Source organism: Rhinoderma darwinii, chromosome 5, assembly GCF_050947455.1.
Source record: "Rhinoderma darwinii isolate aRhiDar2 chromosome 5, aRhiDar2.hap1, whole genome shotgun sequence".
Taxonomy (NCBI): domain Eukaryota; kingdom Metazoa; phylum Chordata; class Amphibia; order Anura; family Rhinodermatidae; genus Rhinoderma; species Rhinoderma darwinii.
Window position 1 is genome coordinate 334,397,046 of NC_134691.1, and position 24,438 is coordinate 334,421,483.

Below are 24,438 nucleotides of genomic sequence, written 5' to 3' on the forward strand. Positions count from 1 at the left end.
CTGAAACGCGTTGCGAATAAACAGTTTACCTAAACTCAAACCTGACTTCTGGATACTTACCTCGTCCACATTAAGCAGCAGCGCCGTTATAGATCCATTTGTTTTACCTGCATCTCTCAAAGGCTGCTGGAGACTGCCAGGAGAAAGTGTGTAAATAAATCCGCAACCTCAAATCCGTCACAACTCTGATCGACGGAGTCTAAAGCTACTCTAAGGTTTTCGCCAGAGCCGACCGCAATGTGGGATGGTTTTTGCTGCATAGAACCCAGGTTGTCTTAGCAGAGTTCAGTGTTGGATAAAAGCTGCAATGCAGGCAAATCTGAACAAGATAACCAGCCACTGGGCCGCGGACCAATACCAGGCCACGGATCATTTGGAACAGGGCCGCGGTATCTGGTATCCGCCGCGGTGGCCTCAGGGAATTTCGGGCGAAAAACTGCACCAAACTGTGGTGCAGTTTTTTGCCCGGAATGTCCGCTGCGGAAAACTGCTGAGCAGGTCTCCTGGGTTGACATTTCATCCCAGGAGACCACTGCAGCCTGTGATGGTCTGCAGCGGTGTTCAGATGGGAGGAAACGTCATCCCAGGAGGCCGGCTCTCTAACGTCATCCAGGCCGGCCTCCACAGATGATGTTTCATCCCATGTGACCGCCGCTGGTCCCAGTTCCAACTGCATCTGCATCCTTAGTATGCAGATACAGTTGAATAAAAATGCTGGAGCAAGAGTGATGGCTCCTTGCCCCAGCATTCACTCTGCCGTGAGCGGCTCAGGCAGGCGCGATGTAGTGACTCACTCACTCACTCACTGCACAGACCAGAGGAGAAAGATCCTCCACCCATCATGGGAACAGGGATAGGTAAGTAATTATGTTATTATTTCTTATTAGGCACATATGGGGTCATTATACTGGGTATGGGAGTGGGATCTGATGTGATGACAGCTATGGGAGCATTTTACTGTATCGGGCAGCTAAGGGGGGCTTTATACTGTGGGGGCATCCATGGGGACTGTTGGGCAAGGCGGCTGGGCATAGGCACGGGCAGGGGTCTGGTGGTGTTGGGGAGGGGTAGGGGGCGCCCAAGCTGAATTCTTGCACCAGGGCCCATGAGCCTTTATCTACGCCCTTGCTGCTATGTTGTGGATTTTACCTCCCATTGAATTTAATGGGGAAAACCTGCAACAAAATAAGCAGCGTTTACGTGAATACAATTGACGTGCTGCGAAATAAAATTCTGCACCGCAGGTCCATTTGTGAGCGTTTTTTCTGCTCGCTATTTATGCGGCGGGTGGATGACACTTGTTTTATCTCATCCACTTTGCTGCTACTCTATTATGCTGCGGATTTTCCGCAGCATAATACAGAAATTATAATACAGGTATACGCCGTATTTACTCAATGTGTGAACTGACTCTAGCAACCCGCCCCGTCCCGCCGGTCCCTGGAAAAAATGTCTGGCATCAAACTGGTCCTTGGTGCAAAAATGGTTGGGGGCCACTCATCTAGGGGGACTAATAAAAAGTTAAACACAGTTACACGTAAATAAAGGTTTATAATATAGAAAAAAAACTTCAAATATAAAAAGTAAAAAAAAAACTTTTCCCATTTTTCCCTGAACACAATGTGACCACCCCAAAAAAACATACTTTAACTAGTATCGATGCGTCCATAAAAGTCCGAACTATTACAATATAACATTATTTAACCCGCAAGGTGAACGCTGTAAAAAAATAATAATAATTAAACAAATGAAATGTTATTTTTAACAATCAGTTTTTTCCTTGTAAAAGTAGTAAAACATAAAAAAAACAATATAAAATTGGTGTCACCGTAATCGTATTGACCCGCAGAATAAAGTTAACATGTCATTTTTAACGCAGAGTGAACGCCGTAAAAACGAAATTACATAAATAAATACAATTAATAAAGGGCTGATCAATATTTATATAAACTAAATAAGGCAATATATAAAAAAATTCTAATCCCGCAGCTTTAAGAGAGTTTGCATAATTCTAATCAGGTAAAATAATGCCGTCAATCAGGCGCCACTTATCTCATCTGCATATATTTACATACCGCTCATTATACTAAACCAAGTTCCCGTCCAATTATACTCTTCTACATGTTTACAATATAATCTGGTGAAGGCCGTGTCATCGCGCCAGCCTGAAGTCGGGTGATCAGCGCCCGTCCTCATTACAATGCGGCATGAGAAATTTTAATAAATTCTTACATCTCGACAATGAAGAACAAGAAACCCGTCGCCTGTGATATCCTCAGCCAGACTTGTACTCTGACCAATTAAGCTAATCAGCGGAGCCTGTGACACTCCATCCCCCGCACCTATCGGGATGGCAGCGAACGGATGACAAGGCAGGTGGTAGCGGAGCTTTATATGTGGTAACGGAAGACTGTCACATACGAGGATCATTAATGTCACTTCATACTCAAAAGAATAAATCTGCCGTATCCGTCCAAAAAGAGAAAAAGAGCCGCACCATAAACCTCAAAGATAGGAAGCGAGTCTAGAGAACCCCGACTAAGGCCCTGTTCACACCTGCGTTCAGCATTCCGTCACAGGAGAAGAACAAAGAAAATAACGGAAGCGCAGGCTAAGGTGAACAACGGAGACAACCACCGCCTGGCGGAACCCATCGACTTTAATGGATTCCGTCAGGTTTCTGTCAGGGTGTCTGCCAAATTACCGGGAATAATAGCGCAGCAAGCTGTGCTATTGTTTACGGTATTTTCGGCGGAATCTGCGATGGAGGCCTCTAACGGAGCCTCCGTGTAGATATTAATTATAGGCGGCACTCCAAAAGTCTTCAGTGAAAAGATGATGAATACCTATATAGAACCAGACCTAACGATAAACGTCCACACATATCAAGGAAAAATGGTCTTTTTTGTATTGATGGTTTTATGAAATGACAGTATGACACTATGTTTGATGTATTATCAAATTATGTATATTTTTTCTATATATGTATTATTGCTTATATTTTGAGACATTAGAGTTCCATTGTATATTTATATTCTGTTTCTCACATAAAAAATCGGATCGTGATACATATGCCCTATATTGGTTCTTGCCATATAAGTTGATCTCGTATTGTCCTTGCCCATACTTAAAATGGCCACTATGATGTGATACGTCATATATAAGCTATTACATCTGTTGTCTGCGGCGCTTGCGGTCTGATGCGCACGCGCATGCGCGTTTACATTCCTTGAGACGTACACTGGACATTTGCAATGGTGGTGTTTGCTGCCTACCGATCAGCATTCAGGTAACTTTAGACATGCTGATTCACCAATGTAGAACACCTGGTACATTTCAGGTGTTCAGCATTGGGGATTTGAGAATGTCGTGCTGCTATTTGCTATCTCTGAATAAACCTCTCCCACCACTGAGTATAAATACAACGCCGGTCACCTTACTAGTCAGTACCCCTTGAAAAAGCTACCGCGAAACGTGCGTCGGGGCTCTTGCTGTGGAGCTCATTTTTGGCTTGATATGCAATACACGGATATCCTTTTTGCCATGATTAAGAGCAACACGCTTGCTCGAAACGCGTAGGCCAAGGTCATCCAGCCCGCTATATATACACCCTGAGACTGCGTCTCCGTGTAACTTTTAACCATTTTTTCAATAAAATTGGGAACAATTTTCCTTTTTAATCAAACACAGCGCTGAATTTTCTCTTTCTTTTTCCTATCTATCTATCTATCTATCTATCTATCTATCTATCTATCTATCTATCTATCTATCTATCTATCTATCTATCTCATATCCATCCATCCATCCATCTATCTATCTATATTTAAAAAATGCATCTCGTCCCGCAAAAATTAGCTATCATACGGCTACGTCAAGGGAAAAATAAAAAAGTTATGGCTATCGTAATGTGGAGATTGAAAAAAACTAAAAAACATTGCTGTGTCCTTAGGGCCCAAACTAAGCGGCGTAATTAAGGGGTTCAGGCCCCGGTTACACTCACCATCGCTGTTGATACATGTGACCACAGGTACTTGGGTTCCACTTCCACAGTTATTCCCATTGTCAGGGATACATTCTTCCAGTCTGTCCAATCGCCAGTCGTAACATGATGGTTCCTCGCATGGAATGGCTTCGACCAGATGAGGACAATTTCCAGTCCCACCAGTGGGTTCATTTGTGATGTGACGTTTCCTAAGCTTGAAACCTGTGTACAGTAGATCAGAAACAAGTCACATTTTTCTTGTTCTCAAAATTTTTCATTTCGACAATCAAATCAATGTCATGTGACAAAATCTACTTTAAGATCTTAAAGATCTTCAAGGGAAAATACCCTAGAAATGTCAGAGATATTTTGGTAGGAGACATCAATAGAGGCTCATGAGTTTGAAACCCCCCAGATTTCCAATATGAGGAGACCACTGCGTTCCATATAGGGTGACATTGATATTAGTCACCCTCTATTGTGAGACATGTTGTAGATATTTCCATAAAAAAAATAAAATCTACAAAGACTGTAAGAAAACTCAGGCCCTTCTTAGAGGGATTTGGCCCCTTCGCTTGGTCCAAGCTCATGGAACCCAACAATCCTATCTTCTGACGTGTCTACAGGACAATAGACAGCTTTAGGCAAATCAATATACTATGACATAAAATTTACTTGGAGCCCTAACACTCTGGTTATGGCCCAAAATATTACAGGTTGAGTTCTCTTACCCTTTTTACTCTGTTGGTCATCGCAATTTTCGGATGTACATGGTCCCCATGCTAACCACGTAGACACCTCACACTCTATCGGACATGGCACGTGGCAAAGTTGACTGGTACTTAATGGCGGGTCGGTACACAGCTTGTTATCCACTGGTTTTGATGCTGCCATAGAATGAAATAAAATTTGTATTAAAAAAAAATTCTTAACGCAGAAGTTTTTCCCAAAGACATATCTTCTAAAGCTGTGGAAGGTGCTCAATGTGTCATACATGAACCTCAAACTTCTGCACAGGAACTGGTGTGGAATCGATGGCATTGTCTCAGCCGTGGTCGCGGACCGCTGCCGTTTCTTACCTCGCGACGGCCGCGACCACAGACCATTGGCATCCTGCCAGAGTCTCCCTCCTAGGAGACGCCAGCACTCGCGGCCGTACGGCCCTGCTCGGAATGTTAAAGTGCGCACGCGCGCTCGGTCCCAGCCTTAAAGGGCCAGCGCGCGCAAATGCTAAAGTTCCTTATTCTATCCCTGATCACCCTGGACTATAAAAAGGGCTCTGCCCTTCCACTCCTTGCCTGAGCGTTGTTGTTGTCTATTCATGTTCATATTGCAAATGGTCCCTTAGTTGTATCCTGATCCCAGTGTTCCCGTGCCCTGCTACGTGTATCCTGTGCTGTGTTTGTTCCTGAACCTTTTGTAATGTTGGAGTCGTGTTGTGTCATCTGCCATGCCTGCTGTCCCATACCACGTCTGGTGTCATCTGCCACTCCTGGTATCATCCATCACGCCTGGCGCTACCTGCCACGTCAAGTTCCATCTGTGCCAAAGCCCCTGCTATTGTGTGGACTCCCTCAGATCCCTTGTGCTTAGAACTTTGCATAGACTTTGTATAGACTGTGACTTGACCAGCTGCCACTCCGCTACGGCGGAGCGGCCTAGTGGGTCCACATACCCCTAAATCGTGACAGGCATATGTACCATAGAGGCAGGACATACAGCTGCAATGGGGCCCTTGGACAGAGTGGGTCCAGCCCTGGTTAGCGTTGCTCTCAGTCCCTTTGCTATTGGGTGGCAAGAACCTGTGCAGGACTCCACTCTCCAGAGGAACTGTATTGTTAGTAAACATATCGGCCCATGGGTTATGGAAAGGAGATGGACGGAGAAATAGACACTTCTGTTCTACGTGGCAAAACCTGGCACCATAATGGGGGAATCTTTTTGATATTTTCTAGGAAGTCCCATCTCTTCTATATACACCACTGCTACCCAAGAATATATGAACCCAACGAGCCATGTAAAGAGTAGTCATAGAAATTTTAAGTACCCTACAATAGAGACACCCGGCCACACTGCACTTATACCCCAAAACAGAACCAAGCTTGCAACAGTGCCCCCCATAACAGAGAAATCCTGAAACATTGTACCTTTAACAGATCTAGACTGCAACATTGCACTAATTACAAAGCCAGCCTGGAACAAAGCCAACATAACAGTAACATATTGTTAAAGTGCCCCCATAACAGAGGCAGCCTGCAATAATGCCCGAAGCATCCTACAGCGGAATACCTACAGTATAAGAGATAAGAGGCTGGAAGATATACCCCAGGGTACACGAGCCAAAGGTTTAGAAGCAAAACTTCTGTGATCTCAGAGATCTGTACAAGGCAGGAGCCCAGTGGAGGAGATTTCGATTCAACAACAATTATGTCAAAATGTTGGTATTTTTTTTTTAAAAACTCTTAAGAAAACAACAACCCGAGAGAGACTCATTTACATATTTCTCAGAAAATTATTTTTAATGTTTCCATGGATTCCTGAAGAGAAGAATCTAAAATGATCAAACCTTTTGTAATTAATAAAACATTTTTTTTTTATATAAATTTATAAATGACAACATTTTAATCCCTTTATTTATTATTATATATTTATTTTTTTACTTTACAAGAAGAGACAGAAGAGATTTTGGGATATTCACAAGGTTACCCGGGCCGGCATAGCTCTCTGGTGAACTGTGTAATATATGGGCAGATGTCGCTTGTCAATCAAGTCATGTGAGCAGCGCCGGTTATTTGCATAGTAATCTGGGATGGCGCGGAGGGATGGGGCGTTCCACAATGAATACAAGGATTGTTCCAACAAATAAACAATAGTTACTGCAGAAAAATCACCGCAATGAAAGAACCATTTTCTGCCTTTTACATTGAGTGGAAAAGTATTTTGATTGGATAGATAGAGATAGATAGATAGATAGATAGATAGATAGATAGATAGATAGATAGATAGATAGATAGATAGATAGATAGATATGAGATAGATAGATAGATAGATAGATAGATAGATAGATAGATAGATAGATAGATAGATGGATAGATAGATAGATATAGATAAATATGAGCTAGATAGATAGATAGATATTAGATAGATAGATAGATAGATATGAGATAGATAGATAGATAGATAGATAGATAGATATGAGATAGATAGATAGATAGATAGATAGATAGATAGATAGATAGATAGATAGATAGATAGATAGATAGATAGATAGATAGATAGATAGATAGATAGATATGAGATAGATAGATAGATAGATAGATATGAGATAGATAGATAGATAGATAGATAGATAGATAGATAGATAGATAGATAGATAGATAGATAGATAGATAGATAGATAGATAGATAGATATAGATAAATGTGAGCTAGATAGATAGATAGATAGATAGATAGATAGATAGATAGATAGATAGATGATAGATAGATAGATGATAGATAGATAGATAGATAGATAGATAGATAGATAGATAGATAGATAGATAGATATGAGATAGATAGATAGATAGATAGATATGAAATAGATAGATAGACATTTTGTATTTAGTTGATGATTGCGGGCACGGCCAGCCGCTAACGGTCGCGTACAGCCACCTGCATTTGCGGGCCATGTTCCCATATAAAGAATGGGAGCACGGTCCGTAAAAAGCCAAAAATTGAACATGTCTATCTTTTGCGGAGCCTTTCTACGGCACGGACACCTTCCCATAAATATAAGGGAAGTTGTCTGTCACCCATGGAAATTAATGGGTCCGTAATTACGGATGAAATCTACGGTCGTGTATATGGGGCCTAATTAGTACACGGTAACTTGGGTAAGATATACTAATGCCCATATTCAATTTATTACTCAGAATTACTATATAATAAACTCACGGACGGTCATAGTAATGGAGAATATCGAGCGATGAGGCCCCAAGGTCACGCATTTCTTACCGCAGTCATTCTAAGAACTTAATATACAAAGTCTGAACTTCCCCTTAGAAATGATCATCAGTGAGATAACAGCGGCACTTACTGTAACACGAGACGCGCTGCCTGATAATAAATGACTAATATTACAAGTTCTCTCCGTACAAATGTCCTCTATCACGCGAGACGACGATCCTGGCAAAATTTAATGGAGCACTTAGGACGAAACGGACCTTCCACGGCCGAGGCCTTAATTCTCAAGGAGTCTTTGAGTGGAGTTCATCTCTATAATACAATTATACAAACCCCCCCCCCCCCCCCCTCCGTCTTTATAAATGGTACAGCCATTGAGGGGTTATTTATTAAGAATGGCGTTTTATTCGCCAGTCTTAATATAAAGTGCGCTGGAGTAAAATGCGCCTAATTTATCAAAAAGGGGCATTCCCCCTAATAAATTAGGCGCCAGAAAGGGAAAATATATGGCAGTTACAATTTACGCCAGGTTCTGGCATAAATTATAGTAAATGTATCGGGCTACGGGTGACCACGCCTCCTTCTGCTAAGCTCCACCCAGTGGTGGTGGAAAAATAAAAAAAGTTACACATTTTTGGGCGCAAAAAACTTTTTAGCGTGTGAAATACACAAGTCTCGGCTTATTTTACAAAATTTTTCGATGTATCTACAGAATCCTTATCCTCCTGTAAATTGTTTTTAGACCCTCAGGAAAATTGATGAAATAGAAGAAGGATCGGCCCATTTATTACCCAGAATTTTTTAGGGAATTTTACGACGAGCCTCCTCGCCATCCATTTCATGTCTGCTGTAACTGCTTATTTTAGTCCTTATAGATCATTTTAATGGAATCGTTTTGGAGAACAATCCTCTGTGTGCTTGTTCGGTGAAATATTACACGGCTGGTCCGTCCTTTATAAATATACAAGTGTAAGTAACATATGGGAACGGATATACAGGGTAGGGGTGGGGGAGGGGATATTTAGGGACTACATCAGTGAAAAGATGTGTAATACATTTTTAAATCTCTATTAACATAATGCAGCCTGAGATTAGCATAAAACCCTTTAATCCATCACTGCCCGGAAATCAATATATAATGGCTTAACCTTCTGAAACATTTATAGCAGAAGAGTTAATTTAGGATACACGGAGGAGCTCAATGTGAGGCGAAAAATCGTCATTTTTATATTGTTCATTCAATGTAATGGGGAATAGCAGAACGATGGCAGAACAGTCTTACATACAGATACTGTAGAGCAGAGCTAAGTTTGTCATATGGTTCAATGAGGCATTATCCGTGACTGTCCATTGAGATCCGGTATCTCATAGTTGCCTGTAGACGCACCATGGACATTTTTTTTCACCTAAGCCTGCCCTTAAATTCTGGCTATGCCCACATATTTGCCAGTGTCCCATAATGACCGTAGTTTCATCCATAATGACGGACCTATTAATTTCTATTGGCCACAGACACCTTTACGTATATTTACGGACATGTGTCCGGGTCGTAGAAGTGATCCACATAATATAAGAACATGTCCTATGCTTCTCCACAATTGACAGAACAGACCAAATAATTCTATGGGCGCTTCTGCAATTGCGAACGGCTACCAATGTGTATCCGATCCGTATTTGCGGACAGTTAAAACCCTTACGTTCGTGTGCATGAGGCCTAACAGTGCCAAAATACTCCTATAAATTCAGCTAGATTTGGTGCATTAATAGAGTGATCCAATAATCTGTGTTAGAGTGCCCCATAAGAAGTTACAACGTGCCTCCATAAACAGAGCCAAAAAATGCCCCCATGAACAGAATTAGAGTGACCCAGAAACAGTTCCAGAGTGTCCCCTTAAACAATGCGAGCCAGAAAGAGCCCCCATAAATGTCAAAAAGCCCCATAAATAGAGTGCCCCAGAAACAGTTCCAGAGTGTCCCAAGAAACAGAACCAAAACAACCCCATAAATAGAGCCAGAGACCCCAGAAACAGTTCTAGAGTTCCCCCATAAACAGAGTCACAATACCCCAGAAACAGTACCACAGTGTCTCTGTAAACAATGTGAGCCAGAGAAAGCCCCCATAAATATCATAAAGCCACAGAAATAGAGTGCCCCAGAGACAGAACCAAAATGGCCCCATAAACAGAGCTAGAGGCCTCAGAAACCATTCCCCCATAAACGTAGCCAAAATGTCCCAGAAACAGTTCCAGAGTGTCCCCGTAAACAATGCGAGCCAGAAAGAGCCCCTATAAATGTCAAAAAGCCCCTTTAATAGAGTGCCCCAGAAACAGTTCCAGAGTGTCCCAAGAAACAGAACCAAAACAACCCCATAAATAGAGCTAGAGTGCCCGGATAAACAATATAGAGTGCCCACAGAAAGTCCCTTTAACAGCTCTAGCAAGACGATACATTATTAACGTTACCCCTATAAACAATGCCAGATACAGTTTGCCCCCACTTCACAAATAGTTCACCCATATGTTGTGTCATTTGTTTGTTTTTTTAGTAAATATTAATCACTCAATGAGCCCTTAAGATTCCTAATAAATATATAGATTTTTTTAGTTTGTTAAACTGAATATGTGGCCTGAACATGGAACAGACCTCAGAAGAAGCGTGTAAAGTCCCTTTTACATGGGCCAATTATCGGGCACACGGGTGTTCACAGAACGCTCGCTGCCAATCATTCTTCGGCTGATCTTATAGTTTATGCAGCATAAAATATTATCGTTGTGGGCAGCACGTCTCCCTATATAAACAGGGAAATGTGCTGTGAACACGATAGAAACGTATGGGGACGAGCGATTGTAGTAACGAGCGCTCCTCCTCATATATAGGTCCTTGTGAAAGGAGCAAATGAGCACCGATCAACGAGCTGTCTCATTGATCGGCGCTCGTTTTCACGGCCCATGTGGGGATCGTGTAAGAAGACCCTACTTGGTTCGATCTCTGCACTCCTGTGACGTTCCTGCTGTATTATTCTCCACATTACTAGTGATTGGTATTAATATTTGTGGAATTCTGTATTGCTTCTAAAGAAGATGAGAATATCCTAAATCATAAGTAAAGACCTCCCCAGTATAGCAATGAAGACTGAGACCTACATGGGTCATGTGTGCCTTCTCCTGAGAAGTGTTAGAGACACTTTTAAAGCTGACCCAACATCAAGTAACCTCATTTTGAAACTTAGACCCTGAAAATTCTAGAACATTGGATCTAGCTTGAAATAGGGTTCATGCGAGTCCTGTAAAATGTTCAGACTAAAGAAGCCAAAATGATGTTAAAGTAAAAATATAAAAAAACAAGCAACTAATAAACGTAATAATAACAACAATAATAATAATAATAATAACAAGAACAACAACAACAACAATAAATGTAATAATAATAACAAGAACAACAACAATAAATGTAATAATAATAATAATAATAATAACAACAATAATAATAAAAATAACAATAATAATAATAATAATAATAAAAATAACACTAATAATAGCAATAATAATAATAATAACAAGAACAACAACAATAAATGTAATAATAATAACAATAGTAATAACAATAATAACAAGAATAATAACAACAACAATAATAATATATTAAAAATTAAATAAAATAAAGATAACAAGGATGGTTTGTATAAAAAGGTACAAAAAGTTACGTTTCACATATCTCTGGAAAAAATAAACTCTTGAATAGCTGTAAAATACCATTTGCGTATTGAAGCCCATTATGATAAAAAAAAAATAAACAGCAGCAACGAATGATAAAAAAAACCAAAAGACACTATGATAGAAGAGGCCAAACACGAGAGATTTTGAACGATTTAGACCATTTTCTGAGTCACGTTGTCCTTTTGCAGTCCTTGGAAAGTTGTTCATACCTAACAACAGACCTTCTTCCAATCAATAGAAGTCCAGATCAGGCCATAGATCAAGGCGGAGTTCGATCTGCGATTTGGCATTGTCGTCCACAACGTCAACATTCACAGACCGACCCCGAACAAAAAGTCATTCAGAAAAGTGGCTGCATCAAAAACTTCAGCCTAACGCAGCCTTGAAATGGTCAGTGATACTAATAATAGGCAGAATTTAGCAAATCGATAGCTGCTGTTTTTGGAATTCACTTCAATGTTTTTTTAATTACAACAAAATATTTGACTCTAATAAAAAATATAAAAATTACAAAAAGATTTGTGTCAAAAACCACAACAAAAATGTCATGTGTCATGTGCCATTGGGCATAGAGCACCATATTACGGTAATAATCTCCCCTAGAAGCAAGAAAAAAACCTTTGTATGAAATCCCCAGCATAGGGAGATACAGTAGGGCCCCATAGAACAATAGAAAGAATCTTGGGGAGGGTTCCTCCAGCTCACCTTATCGCAGATGTGTGGAATCGCACACTATAGGCTACGCATTACAGCTCAAACAAACTCAAAATTTGTACAGCACTTAATACGGTCGTGGATTTGAGCTAGGGAAGCAATCTCAGAGATTAATTCAACTCACCTGTGATTTCAAAAGTAATTGACAGGAATGGCGCCTCGCTGGACTTTGATGTGCCATAAACGTGGCTGTCTGAAATACAAAAAGAAACATTAAAAAAATTCATGCTAAGACTTTTTGAAGTTTAATGAAACGCAAAGTATTCCAGAAATAACTTCACTAAGCAACAAAATATCAGTCATCTTCTTTCATCTATGTCCTCATAAGAGATCCGATGACCTTATTTAACATCCAAGTAGGAAAAATAGCTCAATCTTTAATAATCAGGAAACAATATCGTTTGTGTTGATCGTCCCAGAAAGCTGCCAGAGGTTCTCTCAAGAGAGGCAACATATATTTCTCAATATCTGTATGAATAATGACTCTCAATTAAAAAAAACAAGCATTTTGTTAAAGGGCCCAGTTCAAAACTTTTCCCACCATCGTGCCTCCTCTAAAGAATTTCTTGGCCAGACCGACCCCCATATAACATTAGTCTTAGGGTTCATGCACAGAGGATTGATTGAATCATTTGTCCCGTACGGGCCCTACTGGTCTGTATTATGGACTCGATATGGTGCCACCATATGTGTAATACGCCCTGTGTAGGGCGTGTCATAATCTCATGGATTTTGTATGAATCCGTACAGGGTGAAACTAGTGAATACAGAACCAGAGGATACTCCAGAGGGCTAAGGCTCTCATACAATATTGGCCCCCAAAGGTCCAGAAGAAGACAACCCAGTTTAGAGATGACTTTGGAGATGATCACTTACCAGTAGGGTCTATTTCTTAAGGGATGATTCACAAAAAAACCTTTTAGACCTTATTAATGACATGTCCTGTGTGTACAATGATAAAACCAAAGAGGTGGACATGTTCTGCATGGTTTTATAATCATTTCCTCTGGTGGGGCCAAGGAACCCTGTGTGCTAATAAATACATGTCATTTTTTAAAGTCTTGGAAGTGGGGTAACTATTTTAGCCCTTCTGGGGCTATTTAGTGAAAACCTTTTATGTAGATCTGGATAATGTTACCTGAGATAATATAATAGACCTGGACCTACGTGACCATCCCATCTATTTGTTGTTCCATTGAATTTACAATACCTCAGTCTCATCATACTTTAAGGGGTTGCCTGCTTTGCACAGTACATTTTTGTTACCACGCTTCCCCAAATATAAGCTGATCACAGTCTGTCCTGCTTCTGGGACCTCCAGCTATCTGTTGTAATCTGAAGGGGAACCTGTCAGAAAGTGTTCAATCCCCCTGCAGTGCCACCACAGGGCAAATAAAGCATTACATGGGCCCCATTAAAATCAATGGGTTGTCTCTATAGGTCATGGATGTGTTGGGTCCTCCAGGGACATATACACTCTTTGTAGCCGATCTTTGCTCGAATAGATTAAGGTTCTGAATGATGGATTTCTATTAGAATTCCCTAATAGGATGTCTTAATATGGGTTTTCTAAACCAGTCAATCCCTTTAATAGAGAAAAAAAGTGTTTTCTTAGATGTCAGGATGTAATCTCCTAAACACATGAGATGGGTTTTACATATTGCACCATATTTTTTTAGTATGGAAATTTGCCTGAGAGTCTAAAATTCATAAAAACGGCATAATTGTAAAATGTATGCATTTTTCCTATCATTGAGTGCAGGGAAATCACTCGTTTGCAAGGTCTGGTGCCGGATGATTGATCAAAGAATTATTTGATGAAAATGTCCATAATTATGCGCACATTACCATGCAGATATTCCTACTTATGCATGTCTATTCTGCTGCCAATGGGGAAAACGGTGAGCTGTAAATTTTCCTTTCACTGTTCAATATATGGTATTTTTTTGAAAGGCTACAATATGACGGTCGTGTGCAGAACCAGTGTCACATGAATGGTACACGTGTTTTATAGAGCCCCCATTTTCATTGCGTTGGGGCTCTACGTTGGGTCTTATTGAAGGAAGGAAATGATAAGTTATAATATTTTAATATTATAAGATGTTATGGGTCTTAAAGTGGCTTTCCAGGCTTTAAAAAAATATTTCAAAGCAAGCTGGATATGGATTATAAAGACAAACAGGGGTGTATAAAATAGTTATTTTTTATTTTGACCCATATCAAGCTTACTAATTTTTTTTTATTAAAGCCTGGAAAAAACTGTAAGAAAATGAAAAAAAAATAAAATAAATATTCAAAAATAATAATATGAGGTTTATAGGGATATAATACCACTGTGCAGCCATTATTATGGTCATTAGGAACAGAAAATGCACAACCCTGGAAAAGTCTAGACAAATGTTTCCATAGATTTTTGTTCCATCAGCTGGAAGGTTTTGTTCCGTCAGGTTTTGTTCCGTTGCTTTTGATGGGCAGAACAGAGTAACCAGCCAAGCTATTCTACCCAGTAAGGAAAAATGGAAACCTGACGGATCCTATCAAAGTTAATGGGATTTATTAGGTTCCCTTAAGATTCTGTTTTGACCAATTATAAATGAACATGTCATAGCTACAACAGAAACTGAAGACTTGATGCCAGAGCCTTATAATCATCTAAAAATGCAATATACACTAAAGGCAAGATGTAATGATAGTTGCAAAGTCTTTATCTAGAGGGGGCTGTGTGGCACTATCTACAGGGGGCTGTGTGGCACTATCTACAGGGGGCTGTGTGGCACTATCTACAGGGGGCTGTGTGGCACTATCTACAGGGGGTGTGTGGAACTATATAAAGGGGGTGTGTGGAACTAACTACTGAGGGCATTGTGGCACTATCTATATGGGCTGTGTCGGGCATTATCTACTAGGGGCACAGTGTCACTCTCTACATCGGCTGTTTGGCACTATCTACAGGGGGCAGTGTGGGGCACCTTCTACAAGGGGCACTGAGTGCGGCACTATCTACACTGGTTTTTAAGCTACCAGTAGTGGTCAGCACATAACGCCTAGCCCTTTTTTTATTTTTTTATTAAAACTTGTAAAATAAAGGGCTTGGCTACTGGATACGTACAGACAAATAATCCTAGCGTAAAAAAAACAGAGGGTATCGTGACAAAAATAACTTGGTTTGAAAAGTATATGTCTGTAAACCCCCCCTTAAAAATCCTACATTTGGCCCTGGAGTTGTCTTTATGAGACAGTCCTTTGAAGGAATATAGAGGTACTCAGGTATTAGGTCAACGCAAGAGTGGCCAAGGACATGTTGAATGGATCTAATAATCAGGGTTGGGTGATAGAGTGGGCACAAGGGGCACATGCCCTGGGGCTTTCACCATCTTGGGGATCTAAAGGGCTTCAACCACCTGCCATCCCTGCCCAAGCCAGTTTAATCTAATGCATATTTATTTACATATCTGTTAAAGTCAATGACCCTCTAAGTAGTTATGTATGACCTAGGGACAAATACTGAGGAGGGTAGGCCTGTAGATAAAATTTAAAAGGGCCCCACAATTTAAAAAGTGTTCTTAAGTTTTCCAGAATTTATCTAGTTACGGCCCATATTTATATGGGTAGTATATACACTATGCTCACCTCTGGAACCCCAACATTTCAGGAAAATGGCTGTTCAACAATCCTATCCAGCTAAGAAGTGGTAGAAACGCATTCTTTTGGCTCACGTATCTTCATATCTCCCATGCACATTACAGGAGAGGGCACGTGTTGCCACCTGTCCTCTACGTGGCTGCTATAGATGGGAGTCCCCCACCAATCTCATTCTGACCTTGGTTGTAAGGTCTGTTGGATCTAGTCATTCTGTACCAGATTTACTGCATCCAACAGAGTAACATTTGTGAGTTCAGCTACTCTATGTGGTGATTACTCAAATGATACTGCATGTCAGATGTCTACGTAAATTGCTTTGGTTTGAAGAAGCATCTTATATTAATGGCAAGACCCTTTATTGGGTCAATCAGAGACCTGATGAGATTCCCATTGTATTTACTCATTACAGAGTCCTCCAGATTCCCCAAAAAAGTTATATTGTGAGCACACAGTATGCTAAGCTTCAAAACAAATGTGTTCAGGTCACGACATTGAAGGAAATGGCTCACAGAAGTGAAACCACCGAATTTCGGAGCTTTCGTGGAGATATTGAAGTGTCACTCGCTATAGTGGAGAAAGGTTGGTGAGACATATAAATATGGAGTGGGGGGTTGGATGGGGCACAAACGGGAGGCTTCACCGTAGGATATTTTTTTATAAAATCCAAATCGCTTTCTACAATTTTAGCCATTCCCACCATAAGCAAGACCCAAAATTGGATCGAAAATCCAACCATTATACGGTTTGGTTCAAATAGTTATTGACTAATGGTTATAAGACTATGTCAGACACGACTGTGTTCTATATCACAGGAAAAGTGTACAGACCTTCCTTGTCTTTTACTGGATTGAGATATGAAAGAAGATTTTCATTGGCTTGTACACAGTAGATTTCTCGTGTCTGAATTCCTCCTCCACAGAGCGCTGTATGGTTGGCCCTTCTCTTGTCCTGTTGATTAAGTAATGGATCGACCCTGCATTCAGTCCATTCTGTGGATCTCCAGACATACCTAGGTCACATATCACATGTTATATTAAATACAAACAAAATCTTCATTAAAATCTTTTTGAACAGCATCCCGTATAAAAAAAACAGAAAAAAGTCTAAAAAATACTTGGTGCTCTTTTTGGAGATTTTTTTTACTGATAGTTGTCACCTTATGTTATGTACGTAAGACCTGGAGAGAAGCTTCAAATATAACATCATCAGGGAACTGATGGTATTTGGTTCTTTATGGATGTGAAAGCTGGACAATACAGAAGAGGTGCCGAACAATTTTGATGTCACTGGTGAAGATTTTCAAGAATCTTGTGCACAGCAAGAAAAATGAAGCGAATTCCTGGTCAAATCAAGGTGATCCCTGAACTGGAACCACAAATGACCAAGCTGAAGCTCATTTTTATACATAGGCCATGACCACACATCGCTTTGGATGTGCGAATTAATGGCTCATGCACACGACCGTTGTGCCACTCATGCCGTTTTTGACAGCATCCGAGTGGCACCCGATAGTCTTCATGGACCCATTCACTTTAGCGGGAGAATCGGGTCTGTGAAAAATGATCCGAGTCTCCGATACGAGGAAAGATAAAACATGTTCTATCTTTCCTCGGAGCACTGACGGGACTCAGCCAGTTAGTCTACACAGGGCCAGACAGCACAAGGTTCCCACAGAAGCCTCCACCACCTTGAGGAGCTAGCGGACCTCCACCACCTATCCTTACTGCCCAGGCCTGTTCTATAAATCCACCCTACCCAGCATTTTGTAGTTGCACCCCATCGATCATTATATGGGTAGATTATACACTGCTCATCTCACGTACCCCAACTTTTGGGGGAAATGAAGGTCTCTTGGTGGCTGTTTGGTGATCTTATCCACTCTTTTGAAGTCTAAGTGAGTTTCTGGATTGGCTCTTTCCATAATTACACCAGGACTTCAGTGGATGGGGCAATTTGAATGCATGACCATCTCTCCTATATGAGGCCAAGATAGGGAGTCAGGTGTGTTCCAGAAACCCACCAAGCCTCATGGTAGAGTAATGAATTATATCACACTACAACTTTTACATGTGCCTACACAGTCTGACACTGTTGGCAAAGGTAGAACAATCTCAGACTGTGTAGGGACATATTGTATTGACAAGAAGAATGGTAACACCCAGTTGTCAATTTATTCATACATTTCCAGGAGGAGTAACAGAAGAATCAGACAATGCAGAGTTCTAAGAAAAGATGCTCCAGAATTATTATTTAATGGAGAAAACAAGTATTTACTGAAATGAACATTTAATTTTATGCAAATGCTACAGTCAAATGACGGTCATCTTTCCTTCAGACTCTAAACCAAACCATAAGAAATTGCAACTTTTTGTCTGTAATGATTTGTTCAAAAACTTTAGTAAAATTCTGCCAGTAGTTACTACATTTACCATGTATGACTAAAGCAGAATAACAAATCATTTCCTATTAGGATCAATTTTTTATGTGCCGGCTAAAACTGCAGAAATGTGTCTTTAACGCTCACCCCGGGCACTTCTATGTTCACTTAGACTTAGTGTTGTCAAATCAAAAAAATCATAAACAAATATGCAATTTTTAAAAACTATGGTACAAAAAAAACATGAAAGCATTTTTTCCATATATCACTTATCCAGTTATTCAGTAATAACGTTTTGGGGACTGACAGCATCTCTGGAAAAGGTCTTCATGGCGTAGAGATAAAATGAGACTTCCAGTGATTAGAACAAAAAAGTGTTTTCCGGGGTATAGAACAAAACGACAAGATTTACATAGTTACATAGTTACATAGTTACATAGTTACATAGTTACATAGTTACATAGTTACATAGTTACATAGTTACATAGTTACATAGTTAGTACGGCTGAAAAAAGACACATGTCCATCAAGTTCAACCAAGAAATGGGAAAGGGAAGGGAAAAATTTCTACACATAGGAGCTAATACTTTTTTGTTCTAGGAAATTATCTAACCCTTTTTTGCAGCATCTCCTGTCCCTGCTGTGACGGCTCCTGCGGTGACTATTCCATAGATTCACAGTTCTCACAGTAAAGAAGGCTTGTCGCCTCAGCAGGTTGAACCTTTTTTTCTCTAGACGGAGGGAGTGCCCCCTTGTTTTTTGAGGGGGTTTTACAAGGAACAGGATTTCACCATATTTTTTGTATGTGCCATTAATATATTTATATAAGTTAATCATGTCCCCCCTTAGTCGTCTCTTTTCAAGGCTAAATAGGTTTAATTATTTTAATCTTTAATCATCAAAAGAGCCATATCTGGCTCGCGAGCCATAGGTTCCCGACCCCTGCTCTATATCATTAATAAATAAGTTGAATAATAGTGGTCCCAGCACTGATCCCTGGGGTACACCACTTATTACCGGGGACCATTCAGAGTAGGAATCATTGACCACAACTCTCTGGATACGGTCCTTGAGCCAATTCTCAATCCAATTACAAACTATATTTTCTAAACCTATGGTCCTTAATTTACCCATTAGACGTCTATGAGGGACAGTGTCAAATGCCTTTGCAAAGTCCAAAAACACTAAATCCACAGCGGCCCCTCTGTCTAGACTTCTGCTCACCTCTTCATAAAAACAGATCAGGTTAGTTTGACAACTTCTGTCCTTAGTAAAACCGTGCTGGCTGTCACTTATAATGCTATTTATTGTCACATAATCCTGTATATAGTCCCTCAATAGCCCCTCAAACATTTTCCCCACAATCGATGTTAAGCTTACTGGTCTATAATTACCCGGGGAAGACCTAGAGCCCTTTTTTGAAAAAAAATTAAAAAATATTAATCTGCGTCTAGGGGCATATTCACACGGATGTGTGTCAAATCGGCCATGAAAAACACCTGTTTTCATGGTCAATTTGCATCCGTGTGGGACCCAATTTCACAAATCCCTCATAGGCTTGAGTCTATTGAGGGATCCGTTCAAACGGGCAAAAATAGGACATGTCCTATTATTTCAAGGACCGTTTACGCGGTCCGTTAAAACAACGGCTGTGTGAATAGCCCCATAAAAGGGCATTGATTTGAATGCAGCTATGTGACGGCCGTTAGAAAAAACGCTGTCACATGGCCGAATAAGTCGTTCGTGTGAATGACCTCTGAGGGCTTTTATTCCTGGTTGTGAGCTCCACTGATTTTAGCAGCAGTTGTAATAGAAAATATTTAGGTAGTGCCTTGCTAGGACCTTCCTTCACAATGACATCACTATACAGTAGATCTACGGCGTGGGAATGTGATCATCCTACGCAGTGTGTGTTCTGCTTGTTTCTCTCTTTGTACATGTGTTGCTGCACCCAATAGGAAGAAGTAGTGGCATGACAATGGGGGGCATTCTCCCAGACTGACAGAGACAAGAGGGGAGAGGGGAGGAGACCCCTGGGAAAATGCATGTCATTTTAAAATGGAGAGCAGGCTCTAGCTCATATCAAACGTGACACACATTTCCAGGCTTTAAATGCAGAATTTTGGAGAAAAAACTTCACGCACGGATTCTGGATCAGCATGACATTTTTCTTTACAAAGGATCTGTCACCTCTCCCGACATGTCTGTTTTAGTAAATAATTGTATTTCCATGAAATAACAATTTTTTAACATCTTTATTCCTCCTAGAAATGTAACAATAAATTGACAACTTGGTGTTACCATTCCTCTTGTCAAAGGGGCGTGCCTCTACACAGTCTTACTCTGTCATCACTGATTGGACAGTGTCAGTCTGTGTAGGGACACACCCCCAACTAGTAACACCCAGATAACAAATTATTCACATATTTCTAAGAGGAATTACAGAGGAACGGCACAACGTAGAGTTCTAAGAAAAGATACTCTAAAATTGTTAGTTCATGGGGAATACAAGTATTTACCAAATCAGACATGTCAGGAGAGGTGACAGGTCCTCTTTAACATTATTTGTATACTGGAGCAAGTAAGGCATGTTACTTTCTTACCTTTTCTCTTGGCTCAACATATCCTGAGATGAATGGCGCGAGATGACCAGTTTTACAAAATACTTGATTTAGTGTGTCGGGAGTTGTTTATGCACCTATATGTGGTCACCTATAGGTTGTGATGTGAGACCTGTTGAGGGTCTTTGCATGTCGCGATAATGTACTGAATTAGTATCATGGGAAATTGGAATCTTCTATGAAATTTGCGGAAATGTAGGGACTGACACATCTGTACCTTACATCTAATACTTGATCACACTAAGGCTAGGGCTACACAGCGACTTTTGCAACAGTACCGCAATCCTTTCAGTTGGATTTTGTTGCGATAGTCAGAAGATCGCCTTCAACCTAAAGATCATGCCATCATCGTAACGCCCTGCTCACACAGAGTTTTTTGCAGCATTTTTTGATGCGGAAACCGCGTTGGAGTCCGCGCCAGACATACGGCAAAAAACGCCTCTTATTAATTCAATGGGAGGCGGAGGAGTTTTTTTCCTGCGAGCGGAAAAAAAACGCTTGCAGAAAAAAGAAGCCCTTTCTTCAGGTCTTTCCATCTCTGACTTCCCATTGACATCAATGGGAGGCAGGGAAAGCGGTTTTCGGTGCTCAATGGCTGAAAAACGCAGGGAAAAACGCGGCAAACACAGTGCAGGAAGGTCACAATCTGCCTCAAAATTCCGTCAGGAATTTTCCTCGTGCAAAAAAGTGTGACCAAGGCCTAAGGGTCAGTTCGTACGCTGCATAAATACTGCGGTTTTCCGCAGCAAATACAGTAGCAGCAGAGGGGATGAGATAGAACAAATATCATCCACACGCTGGGTAAATACTGAGCGGAAAAACCTCTCAGAAATTGACCAGCACGTCAATTGTATTTGCCTAAACGCTGCTTATTTGTTGCGGGTTTTCCCCTTTGAACTCACTGGGGAGGTGAAACCCGGCGGATTCGCAGCGATCCCGCTGCAAAGAACTCATCTCAGGAAAAAAATTAATCTTATACTTACCTAGAAGCCTGTGTTCTTCACTCCAGCGTGGCCTCCTGGGATGATGTTTCATCCCATGTGACCGTTGCAGCCAATCACAGTCTGTAGCGGCTGTCAAATAAGATGAAGCGTCATCCCAAGAGGCCCGTCTGCTGGCAGCGGACATTCTGGGCGAAAAACGACACCACAGTTTTTCACCGGAATTCCCTGCGGTGCACAGGGCGGATACGCTGCGTGCTATTACACAGCGTATCCGCTCCGTGTGATCTCAGCCCAACAATGCTGCGATTTTACTGCAAACCGCGTGCCACCAAATTGTTGTGTACCCTAGACTAAGGCCCCATGCACACGAACGTAAAAACTCCTGTAATTACAGGCCGTTATTACGTGCCATAATTACGGGCCCATAGACTTGTATTGGCCATGGTTACCTTCCCGTATGCTTACGGGAAGGTGCCCGGGTCATTGAAAAATATAGAACATGTCCTATTTTAGGCCGTAATTACGGCACGAGCAGGCCCATAAAAGTCTATGGGGCTCCCGTAATTACGAGTGGTTACGTGTGTGCACCCTTAATTAGGGGAGCATTGCTAGGCGACGTCAGGGGATAGTCACTGTCCAGGGTGCTGAAAGAGTTAAACGATCAGTGCGTGATAGAGGGAAGGGGCTGCACTGATCGACAGTAACTCTTTCAGCACCCTGGACAGTGACTACCGCTGGACAGTGAGTAAAAACCTGCAACAAAAAAAGTTAATAATTACCCAGAACTCCCTGCTTCTTCCTCCAGTCCGGCCTCCTGGGATAAAGTTTCAGCCCATGTGACCACTGCAGCCAATCACATTCGTGTGCATGGGGCCTAAAGCAGGGGCGTAGCTAGGGGGGGCAGGCAGGGCACGTGCCCCGGGCGCAGCTCAGAGGGGGGCGCCAGCGCCACCTCCTCCTGCACTATAATTGTACCTGTGTCGCAAGGACACAGGTACAATTAGAAGCAATGAATGACCGGGCACGTTCCCTGCCCGGCCATTCAGCGCCTCTCCACGAATGAAGCGACTGGTACCTTTTGTACCAGTGACGCTTCCGTCGATGAAAGACGCTGACTGACTGACAGGGAAAGTCATACTGCCCAGCCAATCATAGACGCTGTGTTCAACCCCCTGGAGACCTGCGCAGAAGAGAGCAGGTCTCCATGGCTGCCGGACGGCGTGGGAGCGGGAATAATTGCTCGTGGGAGCGTGGGAGCGGGAATTATATATATTTTTTTATTGTAATAGAAGTGTGTGGCTGTATCTGCGGGGGGGGGGGGGACTTTGTCTACACGGGGGGGACTTTGTCTACACGGGGGGGCCTTTATCTACGGGGGGGGCTTTATCTATGGGGGGTGTCTATCTACAGGGGGACTATATCTACAGGGGGGCTATATCTACAGGGGGTGGGCTATATACAGGGGGACTATATCTACAGGGGGGCTATATACTGGGGTGGGCTATCTATGGAGCACCATATACAGGGGTAGGCTATAGCTACCGGGGGGCTATATAGTATATAGCCCCCTGTAGATATAGCCCACCCCTGTATATGGTGCTCCATAGATAGCCCCCCTGTAGATATAGCCCCCCTGTAGATATAGCCCAGCCCTGTATATAGCCCAGCCCTGTATATAGCCCAGCCCTGTAGATATAGCCCACCCCTGTAGATATAGCCCACCCCTGTATATGGTGCTCCATAGATGGCCCACCCCAGTATATAGCCCCCCCCTGTAGATATAGTCCCCCTGTATATAGCCCAGCCCTGTAGATATAACCCACCCTTGTAGATATAGCCCACCCCTGTAGATATAGCCCACCCCTGTAGATATAGCCCACCCCTGTAGATATAGCCCACCCCTGTATATAGTATCCCACAAATAGCTCCCCCTATAGTGCTCCACAGAAAGCCCACCCCTGTATATAGCCCCCTTGTACATATAGTCCACCCCTGTATATAGTGCTCCACAGATAGCCCACCCTTGTATATAGTATATACAGGGGTGGGCTATCTGTGGAGCACTATATACAGGGGTGGACTATCTAATGGAGCACTATATACAGGAGTGGACTATATGTACAAGGGGGGCTATATACAGGGGTGGACTATCTGAAACACTATATACAGGGGTGGACTATATGTGGAGCACTATATACAGGGGTGGGCTATATCTACAGGGGGGCTACATACATGGTTGGGCTATCTGTAGAGCGCTATATACAGGGGTGGGCTATCTGTAGAGCACTATAGGGGGAGTTATTTGTGGGACACTATATACAGGGGTGGTCTATATGGGGGCACTATCTACAGGGGCTCTATGGCAGGCACTATCTACAGGGGGCTCTATGGCAGGCACTATCTACAGGGGGCACAGTGTGTGTGTGTGTGTGACACGGTGTATGGTGCTATTATAATTAGAGGTGCAGTGTATGGCGCTATTATAATTAGAGGTGCAGT

At 41.8% G+C, this 24,438-nt stretch overlaps 1 protein-coding gene across 1 annotated transcript in view; it reads right to left on the reverse strand.

Moving 5' to 3' along the window:
- The window catches only part of THSD7A (thrombospondin type 1 domain containing 7A), a 413,050-nt gene that overhangs the window by 82,494 nt on the left and 306,118 nt on the right, over positions 1-24,438 (reverse strand). The window contains exons 7-10 of the mRNA XM_075827763.1: positions 16,825-17,006; positions 12,480-12,548; positions 4,714-4,869; positions 4,001-4,204 (exon numbers count right to left, since the gene is read on the reverse strand). Coding sequence (XP_075683878.1) covers positions 4,001-4,204; positions 4,714-4,869; positions 12,480-12,548; positions 16,825-17,006 — 611 coding nt within the window. The remainder of the gene's footprint in view (positions 1-4,000; positions 4,205-4,713; positions 4,870-12,479; positions 12,549-16,824; positions 17,007-24,438) is intronic.